This window comes from Schistocerca americana, chromosome 2 (assembly GCF_021461395.2).
Source record: "Schistocerca americana isolate TAMUIC-IGC-003095 chromosome 2, iqSchAmer2.1, whole genome shotgun sequence".
Classification (NCBI taxonomy): Eukaryota; Metazoa; Arthropoda; class Insecta; order Orthoptera; family Acrididae; genus Schistocerca; species Schistocerca americana.
In genome coordinates this window covers 1,093,416,610-1,093,435,234 of record NC_060120.1, presented here as the reverse complement: position 1 = coordinate 1,093,435,234, position 18,625 = coordinate 1,093,416,610, and the positions used below count along the sequence as shown (strand labels likewise).

The 18,625-nt window shown below is 41.4% G+C and overlaps 1 protein-coding gene across 1 annotated transcript in view; it reads left to right on the top strand.

The window, feature by feature from the left end:
• Positions 1-18,625, top strand: part of LOC124596495 (ragulator complex protein LAMTOR2) — a 46,983-nt gene that overhangs the window by 12,135 nt on the left and 16,223 nt on the right. Inside the window, exon 2 of the mRNA XM_047135654.1 lies at positions 516-678. Within this exon, the coding sequence (XP_046991610.1) occupies positions 516-678 (163 nt within the window). The remainder of the gene's footprint in view (positions 1-515; positions 679-18,625) is intronic.

Sequence of the window (18,625 nt, the reverse complement as noted above, 5' to 3'; positions counted from 1 at the left end):
TACATCCACGTAGTAGGAGGAGGAGATTAGTGTTTAACGTCCCATCGACAACGAGCTCATTAGAGACGGAGCACAAGCTCGGGTGAGGGAAGGATGGGGAAGGAAATCGGCCGTGCCCTTTCAAAGGAACCATCCTGGCATTTGCCTGAAGCGATTTAGGGAAATCACGGAAAACCTAAATCAGGATGGCCGGAGACAGGATTGAACCGTCGTCCTCCCGAATGCGAGTCCAGTGTGCTAACCACTGCGCCACCTCGCTCTGTTCCACGTAGTACATTTACAGCAATGTCAGCAGTACCAACCACAAAGAAGGGGGGGAAAAAACTGAATGTCTTGTCAGTAATTGGCAAGCACATTATAAATGATCTTATTCTTACAGTTAGATGTATTTTCATGTATAGTTCTGGGTAACAGCTTCCTTTTTTTTTTTTTTTTTTTTAAAAAAAAGGCTGTTTACCATTGCTTTTGTTTACCATTGCTTTTTATTTCTTCTCCAACACTGCACTGTGTTTCAGGCTGTTGAACCATGAAGGTGCTCTTCTGGCCTACAGTGGCTATGGAGACAGGGATGCAAGAGTGACAGCGGCAATTGCGAGCAACATTTGGTCAGCATATGAGAAGAATGGAAGGAATGCGTTCAAGGAAGACAATCTCCAGCTGGTGTTAATGGAATGCACAGTTTGTGTTTCATTCTTTTCATATCTGATATTCTTTAAACTTCTGAAAGTTTATTGCTACTTAATATCTTTAATTTAATATTGCTTTCTAATTTCTATATTGTATGGCACTATAGAATACAGTGTAAAACTTTTGGTATCCATTAATTCCTTTGTTTGGAATGTCTGTCACAGGTGATCATAGCAAATCTAGGTGGTGGAACAGGTGATTTGTATAAAGATAATGAAAACTTCACATTCATGTTTGAATCTATATTCACATTCATTGGCTTCACCAAATCTCAACGAGACTATAACCTGCTGATTCAACCTGAATCTCATGCGTTGCTAAAGATTAGTCTATATAACAGCATTTGAAATGAAATCGTTAATAACCATTTCAGAATTTGTTAATAACCATTTTGACATTAACAGTGGAGTCATTTGAAGATCCCAATACCAGATGTCAGCTTTGACTTGTGATGTAATGATGTGGGGCAGGACATCATGCATCCACAAACAGAAGTAGACAAAACGAAGACAATATTTGTTCTTTGATTTTTAGGTTGGGCTGACAGACTGGTCTCCAGCAGAGGTCAAGGTTAGATTAGAAGATTTGCTTGTGATGTGACACAGAGGTTACGAGAATAAGAATTATTCTCGTTATGCCGTGTATTTTACATGAATTTGATTTTGACTTGTTATTTACCATTTTGTTTACATTAGGCATTAAGAAATGTTTGGTCTTGATAGATTTGACAATGAAGTTTGTGAAATAAGTGAAATGTAATATGTGGCAACAGCAGAACGTGAAGGAAGGGCACTCTATGCAGTGAAAGTATTTGGTATTTTCTGGCATAAGAGCATCATCTGGTTCACAGCTCAGCTGAACATAGGCTGTCTTATACTATCGTCCCATTAGCTGTTTTCGCCTCGGCACTGAGGTGCATTGGCAACATCTGCTTTATGTTGCACATAAACACACCCCTTGGATGATCTTTATTAAAGTTCAGCTGCATCCTCCTTTCAGATAGGGCTTGTGTGATTCTGAGGACAGTGTGCGTGTGCATGTGTGTCTGTCTCTGTTATGTAGAGATGAAGAGACTTGCACACAATAGACTACTGTGGAAAGTTCAGAAAAGTCTCATTGTTTGATTTTAATTCCTTAGTGACAGTTCATCTTTGATGTTGAATGTGGCATGGTGATATTTGTTCATCCTCTTACTTTGATGAACAAAAAAGAAATTAATCAGATTGGAATCCGTATGATTCCCTTGTGTGCAGCAGTTATTGAGTATAGACGGTGGAGAAAAGAACAGCAGTGGATTGCGGAATCGCTCATTTTAGTACTGCGGATCTAGATTTCAACTATATCATCTTAATTGCTAAATATTACAGAACAAGAGAACCAGGAAAAGGTGTAAGACAGGTGACAACGTATCGTAAGTGTCCAGAGTGTCGCGTAGTAAACAATATTGGTTGAAATCAAACAATGGAAAATCCAGGATGGAATGTAACAATACCAGAGAAGGAAAGTTGCTACTCACCATAGAGCAGAGATGCTGAGTTGCGATAGGCACGATAAAAAAGATTCACACAATCGTAGCTTTCGGCCACACACGCGCTCACACATACTCACGCAAGTGCAACTTGCACACACGTCTGCTGTCTCAGAGCTGAAACTTCACTCAATTTCAGCTCTCTGAGACTGCAGACATGCGCGCAAGTTGCGCTGTGTGTGTGTGTGTGTGTGTGTGTGTGTGTGTGTGTGTGTGTGTGTGTGTGTGTGTCTACTGCTGACAAAGGCCTTAATGGCTGAAAGCTTAGATTGTGTGAATCTTTTTATTGTGTCTATCGCGACTCTGTATCTCCGCTATATATGGTGAGTAGCAACTTTCCTTCTCTCGTATTGTTACAATATTGGTTGATGTAGACCATACAAGGGTCTAACATGAATTGAAGCCATTGCTTAAATGGTTGAACAGGAAGAATTGTGAAGTCAGAGCCACTCTATCAAGGTGCCAATGGATAGTTCAATAATAATAAATCTATATAATTTTGAAAAATTAGTATTTTTAGATGACACTGAACATAAACCACAAGTAATGGTAAAATCGTGGAAAGCAAATCACGTGTGTGGAGCCATAAGTGTAGCCCAGCCAGTGATAGTAGGTACATGATAATGTGTCATGTATTTTTGCATTACAAACTAATGGAAGAAGATCCATTTAAAGTTTCTTACAACACCAAAAGTGCAATGTCAAAATAATGTACTAACATAATTAAAATGTAAAGAAATGAAACTAACACAGTAAAACTTGGTGTGCCCTCTCTGGTCACAAACAAAAATTATACGACTCATATAAACACAGTAATGTCATCTCTTGGTTTACAGTCTAAACAAGTGGAATAAAGCAGCATTAAAATGTCAAAAGGTATGAATCTAGCCATTGTCACATAAAAAATGAACAAATAAGGAATGAAGTATTACAATAAAAAAATTGTGTATCCTCTTTGAGCATAAACTAAAATCATACCGATTGTAAAAATATATTGGTGCTATCTGTGGGCTTATAGTAAAAACATGTGGAATAAAACGGGTACAGTGTATAACTCTCCCTCGGTGACCGAGGGGGAGGATTACATAGAGAAAACTATTTATATTTTTTAGAATGAGAGTAGACTAGTACTCCGTCACTAGAATGACATGCTCGCAATACCTAATTCGTGACTCTGTGAATATTATTGCAGACATGCCAGTTTTATACACATTGGACTGTGTAATGGAATGACTGAAGGCTCTATAGAAGTTTGCTACCCTTGGTAGTGATCTACGTGTAGAAAATGGCTGCTAATTGTTTGTTGGCAAGCCATTATTCTGGGAAGTGTTAAAGGTACTTACAGGGACCTCACATGTGGTCTGTCAGATGGGAAAAATGATTTTAATTAATCTTACAGGTACACCATTTCCACTTAATGCAATTATTATTATCTAATAATCACAGATGCTGTAAAAGGAGATGAAAATCTAATAATCATGGGGGCTGGAATGCAGTTGTAGTACAAGGAGTAAAAGAAAAGGTTACAGGAGAATATGGGCTTGAGACAAGAAATGAGGGAGAGACTAGTTGTGTTCTGTAATAAATTTCAGCTAATGATAGCAGATACTCTGTTCAAGAATCAGAAGAGGGGGTGGTATAGATACGGAAATATTTCATTTAGATTAAATCATGGTCAGACAGAGATTCTGAAACCAGTTACTGTATTGTAAGGGCCCAGAAGCAGATATAGACTCGGATCACAATGTAATAGGAATTAAGAGTAGGCTGAAGTTTGAGATTCTTCAGGAAGAAGCAATGCGCAAAGAAGTGGGATACAGAAGTACTACGGAATGATGAGATATGCTTGAAGTTCTCTAAGGCTATGGATACGGCAGTAAGGAATAGCTCAGTAGGCAGTACAGTTGAAGAGGAAGGGACATCTCAAAAAAAAAAGGCAATCATAGAAGTTGGGAAGAAAATGTAGATACAAAGAAGGTAACTGTGAAAAAACAATGGGTAACAGAGGAAATACTTAAGTTGATTGATAAAAGAAGGAAGTACAAAAACATTCAGGGAAATTCAGAAATACAGAAACAAATGTTGCAGAGGAATAAAATAAATAGGAAGTGCGGGGAAGCTAAGATGAAATGGCTGAATGGAAAAATGTAAAGAAATCGAAAAAGAAATGATTGTTGGAAGAACTGTCTTGGCTTATAGGAAAGTGAAAATAACCTTTGGTGAAATTAAAAGCAAGAGTAGTAACATTAAGGATCCAATGGGAATTCTACGGTTAAATGCAGAGGAGAGAGCAGATAGGTGGAATGGAAACATTTAAGGCCTCTGTAAGGGGGAAGACCTATCTGATTTAATAGAAGACGCAGGAGTCGACAGGGAAGAGATAGGGGATCCAGTATTAGAATCAAAAATTAAGAGAGCTATGGAGGACTTAAGATCAAATAAGGCAGAAAGGATAGATAACATTCCATCAGAATTTCTAAAATCATTGTGGGGAAGTGACGACAAAATGACCATTCACGTTGGTGTATAGAATGTATGAGTCTGGTGACGTTCAGAAAAATATTATCTGCACAATTCCGAAGACTGAAAGAGCTGACAAGTGTAAGAATTATCACACAATCTGCTTAACAGCTCATACATCCAAGTTGCTGGCAAAATACAGAAGAATGGAAAAGAAAACTGAAAATGTTAGATGACGATCAGCATGGGTTTAGGAAAACAATTCTGATATTGCAGTTGATAATGGAAATCAGACAAAAGAAAAATCAACACGTTTATAGGATATGTCGATCTGGAAGAGCATTCGACAATGTAAAATGGTGCAAGATGTTTGAAGTTCTGAGAAAAATAGGGGTAAGTTGTAGGGAGAGATGGATAATGTATAATATGTACAAGAGGCAAGAGAGAATAATTAGAGTGGACGACCGAGTACGAAGTCCTCGAATTAAAAGGAATATAAGACAGGGATGTAGTTTTTCACCCCTTCTGTTCATTCTGTACATTGAAGAAGCAGTGATGGAAATAAAATAAAGGTTCAGGAGTGAATAAAATTCAGGGTGAAAGAATATCAATGATACAATTCGCTGATGACATTGCTATCCTGAGAGAAAGTGAAGAAGAATTACATGAGCTGCTGAACGAAATTGACAGTGTAATGGATACAGAGTATGAACTGAGAGTAAATTGGTGGAAGATGAAAGTAACGAGAAGTAGCAGAAATGAGAACGAGAAACTTTGACATCAGGGTTGACAGTCAGAAAGTAGATGGAGTCAAGGAGTTTTGGTACCGTGGAAGCAAAATAACCAGTCATAGACTGAGTGCTAGGGGGACATCAAAAGCAGAATAGCGCTGTAAAAAAGTGCATTGCTGGCCAAGAGAAGTCTGCTAGTATCAAACATAAGCCTTAATTTGAGGAAGGAATTTCTGAGAATGTAAATTTGGAGCACAGCATTGTATAGTAGTAAAACATGGTCTGGAACAGAAGAGAATCAAAGGATTTGAAATATGGTGCTACAGATGAATGTTGAAAATTAGGTGGACTGATAAGGTAAGGAATGAGGAGGTTCCGCACAGAATCAGAGGGGCAGAAATATGTGGAAAACACTGAAAAGGAGGGACAGTATGATAGGACATCAGTTAAGACAGGGCCTGACGTCCATGATACAAGAGAGCTGTAGAGGGCAAAAACTGTTGAGGAAGAGAGAGATTAGAATATATCCTGCAAATAATTGAGGACATAGGTTGCAAGAGCTACTCTGAGATGAGGAGGTGGGCACAGGAGAGGAATTCATGGCGGGCCACATGAGACCAGTCAGAAGACTGATAACTAACAAGAAAAGATTTTTGTTTACATTCAAAGAGGGCACACAGTGTTGGATTGTAACATTTCACTCCTTTATTTTCTTATTTTTATGCATCACTGACCTTTTGCTATTATAATGCTACATTAGTCCACATGTTTATACTGTAAGCCCAGCAATGACACTAAGGTATTTTTGAGTTATACGATTTTAGTTTATGGCCAGAGATGGCATGCCATGTTTTGTTCTACTACTTTCATTCCTTTAAATTTAGATTATATTATTTTAACGTTGTAATTTTCATGTTGTATGTAATTGTAAATGAATCTTTTTCCATTACCCTGTAACACAAAAACACAAGACGTACTATCCTGTACTTTTTGTTGACAAGCAGTTACACTTATGGCTTAATACATCTGATTTGCTTTCCATGGTTTTACCGTTACTTGTAGTTTGTTGTTCAGTATATTAAAAAAAAATTAAAAATCACATGCCTTTACTATGATTTGACTACTCACCTGCACCTCTATGGAGAGACCACGTGGCTCTGACATGCGCTTTTCCTGTTTAACCATGTTGTAGCGGTATCAGTTCATGTTTGAGCCTTATATCCTCTGCTGTACACTAGCCAATATTTTGGTTATTGTGTGACATTTTAGACTGTCTCCTATTGTTATAAGGTATGTAAGTGTGTGGTTCTTATGTTGTCAGCTGTCTTATATTTGTTCCTGATTCTCCTGTTTTGTAATTTGTAGCACTGAAGATGACTATGCAATAGCTGAAATCTAGATCTGCTGTAGGAAAACAATGGATTTTGTGATCGGTTGCTGTTCCTTCTTCCATTGTCTAAAAAGAAATTGTTTAAAGAGCTTTCATGTATAAGGTTGTATTCAGAGCTCAGCAGTTTCCATTGTGCCTGTAGTGATCTTGTCAGTCATTTGCTGGTTTGGCTCATGCCAACAATGTTCTGAGTTGAATGAAATGATTCGAAATTTTCAGAGAGATTCTATAAACAATTTTTCAAATTGTGTAATGATTGTGAAAGAAGTTATTCCCAAAAACTAGGAGATTTAAATTCATCCAGCAACACAAGAAAGGAGCCAGACAAGATATAAGAACTATACAGGGTGTACATAGTCCGGGAACACCTGCAATTATTTATTCCACAAGAACAAAACATTGTACAAATATCATACACCATTTTGAAGAGAAACCCTGAAAGTTCAGCAGAACGGGGCTCCATCCCATTTTTCATTATGAAGTTCATGGGTACGTGAACACGGAGCTGCCGTATAGATGCTGTTTCATGAAATGGCCTCGCCGATCACCAGATCTCACTCTGTGTGAGTTTTATGTGGTGTCACATTAAAGATTTGGTCTGTGTACTGCCTCTACCATGTTATGTAGCAGAGCTCCGGGAGAGAACACAGGAATAGACTGCCACAGTTGACGATGCCATGTTGGGACAGGTATGGCTAGAACTCGATTACCATATTGACGTCTGCCGGGTCATTCGTGGTTTGCATATCAAATGTTTGCAAAAAATACTTAAAGTTCTCTTCAAAATGCATTATGTATGACCTCTATAGAATGTTTCATTCTTGGGCATTAAATAATTGAAAGCGTTACCGGACTTTACATACACCCTGTATATCTGTCACCCACCACATTTAAAAGAATAGATTTTAATCAAACAGAAGAACAAAGAAGCTTTAGAAATGGATGCAATGCTCTGAATTATTTGGAAGTTGTAAAGAAATTACAGAATGTGGCCATGACTGCAGATTACCATACATACATGAACTTGACACACATTCTGATAGCATTGTAGTGTCTGCCTGTGGTGCAGATACACTCAAACAAGAAATGGAAGAACTTTTAACAGAGCACGTTTGCAAACAGCCCAGAAATTGTGTTATGAGTATGGAGAACAGTGGAAAGGAAAAAGTTGGTAGTTACTGGGAGTGACAAGAGACTAAAGACAATACGGCGGCCATACCTCAAAGGGGATATCCCGGCCAATGAATGCCATACAGTCATTTCATTTTTTGAGACTAAAGAAATGGATCAAAGATACACTGGAATGGAATAAGTAATTATTATTGTATTTGAAAGGAAATGGAGATAGGCAGGACATGTAGCTATAATCTCCACATATCGAGAAAGGAGAAAAGAGGGAACACTTGATGGTGTAATGGGAGATGGGAAACATTTGCGGTTTTGATTTTTGTGGAAAAGGAAAAACACAATGGAATTGCAAACAAGGACTGGCTAGGAATATTCAGGTAAACTTTACAGGTGAAACAATGGAAACAGTTCTGGAAGCAGAAATTCTAAGCATAGGGTTTAATTTCTATTTGTTTGCCCCTCTTATTTTCTCAAGGGATTGAATATAAGCTGAAAGGGGAAGTGTCAAGAGCATGGAAGGAATCCTTGACATCAAGAATCAAGGTATTGTGTGTGTGAGACAGATGGACTCCTGTCTAGTTCAAAGAAGTAACCAGCCAGGTACAGAGGTTGCTAAGAAAAATATTGTTAAGTCCTTCAGGTTTGTCATATAAAGCGTGCACTACTATAACATGACTCATTACTCAGATAATAGTGGCAACACATGAAAATTGATTTGTCGTTTATTTAAAGCATAGTTCATGGAATATTCTTAACAGTAGCAAAAAAAGCATAATGGCAGATAACGAACAAGCTAATTCATTTGCTTCATAAATACTTAGACATTTCATGTACATCTGTGAACTCTAATAAGTGGTCATTGCTGTCAAACTGAGGTAGATGGTACAGTTATTAGTGCACTGTATTTATGGTTGTGAATCCTAGTGAAGAAATTCTTTTACTCTGCACGTATTTGATCAGCAAGAGACCTAGTAAAATGCTGTGGTTGAAATTATTAATTTTTCCACTATCTGATGGAGTAAGAGCTTGTCAAAAGTGCCGTACATCTACACTCTGCAAGCCCCCTTATGGTTTGGTGGAAGGTTCTCAGTGTATCACTGTCAGTTTTGCCTGTTCCCATTCGTTAGGAATTTTTTGTCGGCAGGCCTCAAAGTCAGCTGGAATCTCTGTTTTACGTTTGTGTTCGTTCTGGGGGATATATTTAGAAGTAAGCTCTATTGGAATTTTAACACCAAACCACACTGATGTAGAATGTCTCTTTTGCAGTGTCTGCCACTCAAGTTAGCTGAAAATCTCTGCGACACTTTTGTGCTTGATGGTGATATTTCCATCCAGATGAGGATGTTAAATTCTGCACAACCCTCTTTTTGGGAGGGAGGGGGAGCAGATAAATGATCTATAACAGCATAACAAATACTACAACATTTGAAAGACACAACAGTAGTCCATTTCTCCCTGTACCCTGCCCAGCATATCAACTGTGCCAGTAAGGGGAGCTGCTGTAATGCAGTGTCACAAGTGTTTGATGTTTAGTGGTAGTGGTGGAACATCAACACTATCCTCAAAGTAACCCCATAAGAGAAAGTTGCAAGGCGAGTCTGACAGCTGTGGCGAACACTGGAGCAGTGCCTGGTCAGCAGCCACGTCTCAGCCTGTCCGGCATCATTGCAGAATCTCATTTTGGTAATCTCTTGCACGGGCCTGATTTGAGAAAAATCTTACACACAAACAGTGTATCGTTCGGTGACAACCCCCCCCCCCCCCCCGCCCCCCGCCCCCCCCCCCCCCCTACGTCTGACATTATTTGCCTTCCTTGGAGGAGACATTTAAAAGTAAATCTAAATGTAGTGATGGTGGAAATGCCCATTTGTACATATTGGTCCACAGCTGCAGCAAATTTATTGAGGAAGCCATTGTCTGTGTATGCTGGTTTTTATTTATGAAATAAAAACTTTATTTAATGCTGCTACTTTTAGCTAGTTTTCCCCCCTGTGCATTTTCAAGTTACCTCGGCCTCAGTGGAAAAACTGTACTCGTATATCCTATTTTCCGCCCGTAATTGTTGACGAAGCATCATCCAATAGTATTTCTAATAAAGGTTAAAATGAACTTGGCAGAAAGGGGGCACAATTTTCACACATGTGAACACCGTATGTAAAATGATAAAATCCAACCCATGTGCAGGTATAAATCGCATTAAAATCCATTGGTTCATATTTTAAGTAAAGCTACTCATGAGGTGTTCAGTGGCTACAAAGTCTAAAAATAAATTTGATTTTTAGGCGTCGGCCATATCGTGTAGCTTTACGGAAGTGTTAACTAACATATTTCAATGTGGTTTATGCAGGCACAGTGACAATAGGTGTACAATTTTATCATTTTTACATATGGAACTTGCATCCGTGGAAGTTTTGTCTGTTACCACTGTGTTTGTAAGTAACCTGTGTTGGGGATACTACTACATGGTGCTTCATCCACACTATCATGTGAAAAAGGTGTGACTTAAGATTTTTCACTGTGAAACAGGTAGCTTGAAAATGCCAAAGTGGATGAAATTAAATAAGCACAACAGCAGAAAATGAAGTGTGTATTTCAAAATGCCTACAAAGGATAACAGCTTCCCTCAATGTCGGAAAAGGCTGGCTTTTTTCTTTTTTGGAATCCTGGGAGTTTTTTATGGTTTCGGTTTTCATTTCAATTTCTGTAATTTTGCCTGCTTCTCTAACAAAGAATTTTGCTTTAGCTGATACTGCAGAGTAATGCGGGGTAAGAGAAAAACGCCAATATAAAATGTGAGTTGCAAAGAAAGTGCACAATTTTCAACAACAAAACACACTGTGCACACAAGCAATTTGACTGCAAAATGTGTCAAAGGTTAAAGGATGAAGACTATGCAATACTTCGTTACGACAAACTGTTTTCAACGAGCGTAACATCACAACTGTTTGAAAGATGTTCATTTTAGCACTTTGAAGCTAGTCTGCATTCAGTGACACAAAAAACAGTCGTCAGACACTGTCGTAGAGGGTCCCCGATAACATCGGCCAACGGTGTAGTCATAGTGTGTTAGATTTCCTTGGCCAGTTTTTGGCCGGGTCAAGGATATTAGGTCAGGCTAGAATCTATTCTGCGTATGAAGTAGGTTATATTTTAACCTCGTAGGGTAGGGTGGATACCACAGTGCCTCTGTGCAGCACAGCGGCTTATGCTATTAGCGAGATGCCAAGTGCATGTGAATGAGCTTTCCTGTCCTGTAAAGAATGTGGTGAGCATTATACATTCTGTCCTCAGTTATCAAAATAAGGAGACAAGTTTTAAGAATACATGAGATGACGGGAGAACTGTTGTCTCATATACGAGATAACTTGTGGTGACCTTGAAAACCAAGTTATGAATGATTTGTTTCGCTGTATTTATTTAAAGCTGTGCAGATATGTCAGTTAACTTTAAATGACTGTCATTTAGCACACGAGTGAAAGACAAGCATAAAGTGTAGCATAAGACATCCAGGAAACCTAAAGTTGCAAGCAACTTCATAGTAACAGAATCACTACCCTACTGGCATAAAAAGCCAGTAAGCAGTAATAATTTTTAGACAGTTAATGACAACCTACTACAGAAAATCCAGTACAATAGCTACAAGTATATAAGTTACACCACACTTTTCACTTGAACAAATTATTTTTGAGTTTATAATATGTGTCTATTTGAGGCTTTGAATAAACCTACAATTTTAGTCCATAGATTCCGGACCATATCCGAATTATGATATTTTCATCCTCAGGATGCCACAAATGCGTTCTTTCTTGGACTAAACTTATCAGTTTCTCACGCTCCATATTTTGTGTGTGAACACGTCAGCTGATTTGACCAATGAAAAGAAAAAAACTTGATTTGAATTTCACCTAATGTCATCAGAAGTCTGTACATTTGGGATATAAGATCAGCTACAGTGTGACCGCACACACAGTGATGTACTGATTTGAAAAGATCAGCAGTCCCCAGTTGTTGGCCAGATCCACCGATATCAGAGTCAAGGTGACTACAGCTTAGCTGTTTTAGCAGTAGCTGCAAGCAGCCAGATGCTACACAGAAAAATTTCCCAAGCTGCCAGACTTGCGCTTGAGCTGAGCAGTCAGAGTTGTAGTGGCAAGTAGTCTCCACCTGACCCCTGTTTACGTTTCATGATTTTGTTGTCCTCTGCTCGCTTACAGCCTCATGCCAAATGAAAACAAAATGGATTTCTTTGGCTAGGAGCTATCAAGTGAATTAAAATACATTCACATAATTATGGAAGACTAAAATATTTTATTAGTTTCAGTTTTCTGATTTTTGTTTTCTTGTTACTGGCAGTTGAGCATTGACTTGTTTAACACTGAAGTTATTTTTGTCAGTTTGCTAAAGAAATTTATTTTCCACAGAGGCAGTCAATTGAGTGGAAACAAAGAGTTTCATTCTATACTTGTTTCAGCTGTTTTCATCTCCTGGCATCTTATGCTATAATGAAGAATCAAACGTGAGGTAATACAGTACTGGTACTCCAAGAAAATTGACTGCCTGAGAACCACACTGATAAGCTGTAGCAAATTTTACATAGCTACCTTTTGTGAAACACAATATTTTTCAATCACAAGATATTATGGCGACGTATTACAGTGACAGTAGTCCAGATACAATAGTTGAGAAGTTAATCAACACTGTCTATTCTTTGCAATTTACTGGTTGTCATAGTTTAGCATTTAGCAGAGTAATAATAAACATTTGGTTTTTGTGTTCGACACAAATCTAGACTGAAGCGCCAAAGGAACTTGTATAGGCATGCGTATTCAAATACAGAGATGTGTAAACAGGCAGAATACGCTGCTGCGATCGACAACACCTACATAAGACAAGTTTCTGGCACTGTCCTTAGATTGGTTACTGCTGTTACAGTGGCAGGTTGTCAAGATGTAGGTAAGTTTGAATGTGATGTTATAGTCGGTGCACGAGTGACGGGACACAGCACCTCCAAGGTAGCGATGAAACGGGAATTTTCTCGTACGACTGTTTTAGGAGTGTGCTGTGAATATCAGGAATCTCCAACATAGCTGTGGCTGGAAAAAGATCCTGCAAACCGACGACAACTGAAGAGAATCATGCAACTCTTCTGCAAATGGCTGCGGATTTCAGTGCTGGGCCATCAGCAAGTGTCAGCATGAAAACCATTTATAATCCGTATGGGCTTTCGGAGCTAAAGGCCCACTTGTGTACCTTTGACAACTGCACAACACACAGCTTTTGCATCACCTGGGCCCATCTGCACTGACGTTGGACTGTTAATGACTGGAAACACGTTGCCTGGTTGGACGAGTCTCATTTCAGATTGTAATCAAGCGAATGTACGAGCACAGGTATTGAGACAACCTCATGAATCCAGGGACCCTGCATGTCAGCAGGAGACTGTTCCAGCTGGTGGAGGCTCTGTAATCGTGTGGGACGTGTGGAGTTGGAGTGATATGGGACTCCTTATAATCTAGATGCGACTCTGATAGATGATACTTATGTAAGCATCCTAGCTCATCACCAGCAGCACAGTGCAACACCCCACACATCCAGAATTGCTACAGAGTGGCTCCAGGAACACTCTTCTGAGTTTAAACACTTCCGCTTGCCACCTAACTCCCCAGGCATGAACATTATTGAGCATATCTGGGATGCCTTGCAATGTACTGTTCAGAAGAGATCACCCCCTCATATTCTTATGGATTTATGAACAACCCTGCAGGATTCATGGTGTCAGTTCCCTCCAGCACTACTTCAGACATCAGTCAAGTCAATGCCACGTCAAGCTGCGGCACTTCTGCGTGCTCGTGGGATCCTACACGATATTAGGCAGTCGTACCAGTTTCTTTAGCTCTTCAGTGTATTAATCCAGTTATTTTGGAGAATATAGCGGCTACATTGGTGACCCTGAATGAAAAAAGAATACAGAGAAAATCACAAATAAAAAGCAGTGTAGCAGTATGATGGCAGAGCAAAGGGAAGATATGAGTGTACAGTCGTCTTCGGCACACATAAGCAAGTCCACTACAGCAACGAGAAGTATGACTACAACAGTACATTTGCCGAAATTTTGGACTGAATTATCAGGAGAGTGGTTTATAAGACAAGAAAGCATTTCTCAGCAATATAATGTGAACAGTGACAGCGACAAACTAAGCTCTATTTTTGGGAGTATGGACTAAGGCAGCACAAATATCACCATGAAGCCATTTCATGAACAGTTGTATCAAGCCTGTAAAGAGACAGTCATAAAATGCTCAGTATTGTTCAAGGTACAACACATGTATGTGTTTTGTTTGAGGAAACAATCAGAGATCATACTCCATCAGAATTACTGCAACATTTATGCAACTTGGCAGGATATAGTCTATTTTTGGACAAAACATTTCATGTATTTGGCTCAACCATCTTCCAACGAATGTCGGATTAGTAATGGCAGCCTATGATAACTCGTCACTATCAGAATTGGCGGAAAAAGCTGATGCAGTCTCCCAGTTCTCACCAGTGACTACAACATCGAGGAAATCTGCTGCTGTTAAGGGGGAATCGGAGGATAGACCTCAAGAGGACAGAACAGAAAAGAGGAATGTGGAGCCTCGAGAGACCTACATTGCCACTTTGATATCGGGAGAACAACTCGTTGCTAGTCGGCATCCAAGGGAGACAATACAACCACAGGCCACGTTCAAGAAGGGAAAATTTGGTAGTGTGGTGCTTGTATCACAGCAGGTTCGGTTTATGAGCTAAGAAGTGTGAACAACCAAGCGGGTACTCAAATGGCAAGAGGGGCCGATAAGGGGTGTTAATGACTGCCACAAACCGCTTCAAAAGACGTGAGCAATACAATGTAACTGTAGTACAAAGTGATAATCAACAAATCAGCAGTACCAAAGATAGGCATATTTTTTGTCAAGAACACTATGAATGGGAAAGAATATCTCGTCAACAGCAGATCGGATATTATCATACTGCCACAACAGTGCATTGCGATGATGCATCACAAGCAAATGATAACGCTGAAAGCAGCAATTGACTCAATGATATGGATATTTGATACAACTTGAATGTCAGTGACACTAATTTCAGAGATTCAGGGAAAATGGAATTTTGTTGTGGCTGCGGTTGTCCATCCTATCTTGGGATGGACTTTCTTGAACTTTTAACTTGATAATTGATATAAATAATAAACAACTAATTACCAACAATTTGTCACACAAGATTCCTGACATCACCTACCAATCTCTCACACACAATTCCTGACACCAAACTGGGGGAATTTGAAACATCAACAATCACAGCTAAGACTGATGACCCCTTTTGACAGATACTGCATGACTACCCGGAGTTCGTCCCTCAGACAACACAAGGGAAGCAGTCAGCTTTCTCCAGCAAGGCAATCGACCACTCCTAGGCGTACATGGAGAGGGAACAGCTCAGGTACCAGTAGTGTGATCCATGTAAATCCCTGTCTGTACCTGGTCTGTTGGTCTATGGCTAGGCCAGCTGCCTAGCACCAGTGAAGTACACAGCAGCCAAACAACACTTAGATACACAAGCTGCGACATCATCACGAAAAAACAGTGACCCATATTGTAATAAGTTTCCTTTAATTTATGTCTGTGGTCACAAACTTTGTAACAGATTACCGGTTTTGGTCTTGAATGACCATCATCAGATTTGTTTCATAAAAACAAACCCCTCTTTCCACTTTCTCGGTGTTCTAATTTATATCGACCTGGTTGCCTGTTTTGCTTGCAATTCTTTTCCTTCTGCCTGTGCTCTTTCATCCTTTCTGGCATTTAGGTCCCTGTGTGAGGTTTGACCTCCACTTCTAAATTTTCCATTTTTAGTGTGAACCTTTTGGGCAAGAACTTTCTTCCTAGTGTCAATGGCGTGGATTCCTCCCCCCCCCCCCCCCCCCCTTTGCTTCCTCGCAGTAGCCACCCTGCAGCATGTGTAGCCAGTCCATGTGGTAGGGCTGTTATGTACGTATCTGGCTGAGCTCTCTGACAACGCAGGGATCACATTACTACTGATACCTGAGCTGTTCCCTCCCCATTTATGCCAAGGAGTGGTTGCTTGCCTTCCTGGAGCATCGGAACTCCCAGCAGTGGCCCCCAAGCCATGCGACCCTAGCTGTGGCTGGGTGGAGCCCTGTGGGGAGAGACCCTGATCGGAGTGGGTGGTATCAGGGCAGATGCTTGCAAAAATCTGGTTGTTCTCAAATGGCCACCTCCCTCTGCGGGTCCGGGGGATAGAATAGGACCAAGGTATTACTGCCTGTCATACGAGGCAACTAAAAAAGAGTTTCACACATTTCCACCTTTATGTGATGGTCCCCTGTAGGGTTTGACCTCCATTCTCCAAAATTTTCCTGAAGAGCGAGCCACTTGGGGAAGGGCACCTAACAAGGTGCATCGTGTCCGTAGTGCATTGAGATCTTTAGCCCACTTTCTCATCGTCGCATTGCAATCCTGCCCATTCTCCATCTCTTGGGCGAGGACACTTTCCTGGGTGCGTTTTCCATCATGTACTATGCAGTGTCGATTTCTGCGTCGGCGATAACCGTGGACTTCTTTGCACCTTATATCCAGCACAGTAGCCAGTCCGTTGCGGCAGGGCTGCAATGTACCCTGTTGGTTGTAGCCCCCTGACCACACAGGGATTGCTCTGCTTATGCCTGCACTGTTAACTCCCCACGTATGCCAAGGGGTAGATGTCCATCCCCCCTGGGGCATCGGGACTCCCGGCAATGGCCATCCTGCCAGGCGCCCATTGCTGCGGCTAGGTGGCACCCGTGGGGAGGTGCCCTGGTCGGAGTGGGTGGCATCAGGGCGGATGAAACACGATGAAGGGTAGTCCATCATGTCTTGCTGGTGGTGAAAACGCCAGCAGTCTCTAAACGATCACAAGCTCAATTCAACGCACAGCAGTACAACCCCAAATCGTTCTCCTCCCTGGGATGAACGTCAGGCTAAGAATGGCTGCAGATCTTATTTGCCCCGGTACCTTGTATGTTCGAGAGCTGATCAGGATTCTTTCGTGACAATGAAGCGTCAGTTTTTTGTTGAGCATTTAGAGGACAAGTTCGGAGAGGTGGAGGGCTTGTCCAAAATGAGATCTGGGTAAGTCTTGGCTAAACAGCATCCTCTGCCCAGTCACGGGAGTTACTCACTTGTGACAAGCTGGGAGATGTTTCTATAACCATCACGGCCCATAAGAGCTTAAATATGGTCCAGGGTATCATATTCCATAGAGACCTGCTTTTGCAGTCTGATAATGAGCTGCGCGCCAATGTAGAGGGGCGAGGTGTAAATTTCTTCTGGCGTGTCCACCAGGGTCCGAAGGATAATCAGGTTGCCACCGGTGCCTTCATCTTGGCCTTTGAGGGTGAAACGTTGCCCGAGAAGGTCAAGGTGATGGTCTGACGGTGTGATGTAAAGCTCTATATCCCTCCCCCGAAGCGGTGCTTTGAGTGCTGGAGGTTTGGCCATATGTCTTCCCGCTATACTTCCAGCATCGCGTGCTGAGATTGCGTATGCCCATCACATACCGATACTCCATGTGCCCCACCTCCCATCTATGTCAACTGCGGAGAGCACCATTCGCTTTGCTCGCCTGACAGCGGGATTCTCCAGAAAGAAAGGAAAATCATAGAGTAAAAGGCCCTGGACCGACTGACCTACACTGAGGCTAAGAGAAAATTTGAACGCCTGCATCCTGTGCATATGAAATCGTCGTACGCCGCTGCTACAACAGTTCTGGCGCCATCAGCTCCGCCAACCCAGGTCACTTCTCTGAGCTGGAAGACGACACCTGCCCCCTTGATGGTGGGGGGGCATTTCCCTCCCTGTTGCTCCTGCACCACCTACTTTAGGAACAACACCTCCACCCTCTCCCATCCATCGGAGACGTCTGTCCCCACTTCTAAGCTGGATAAGCTGCGCAGGCAATAAGTCAGTGGCAGCAGGTGACTGAGGTGTAAACTGCATCATTCAATGTTCCATGCCTTCCCACTCTCGCATGATGATATCATCCTCCCTACCCCGGAGCACCTCATGGCCTTCAAACGGCTCCGTGCCCATGTTCACTGCCTTATCAAACAACTGAAAGAGTGTTGGGAGAGATACGTCTCCACCATTGGGTGCCACATGTCACCTCCCCAAGTCTGGGCAAAGATCAAACGTCTTTTCGGGTACCACGCCCCGACAGCTGTCCCTGGTGTTGCCATAAATGGCGAGTTATATACTGACACAAACGTGATTACCGAGCACTTTGCTCGACCCTCTGCGTTGAAGAATTACCCCCCCCCCCCCCCCCCCCCCAGCCTTTAGCACACTCAAACAGCGGCTAGAAGGAAACGTCCTCTCATTCACTACACACTGCAGTGAATCCTACAATGCCCCATTTACGGAGTGGGAGCTCCTCAGTGCCCTTGCACATTGCCTCGACGCAGCTCCTGAGCCTGATTGCATCCACAGCCAGATGATTAAACATCTCTCATCTGACTACAAGCAACATTTTCTCGTCATCCTCAACCAGATCTGGTGCGATGGCGTCGTTCCATCGCAATTGCGGGAGAGCGCCATCATTCCAGTGCTAAAACCTGGTAAAAACCCACATGATGCGGATAGCTATTGGTCTATCAGCCTCACCAAC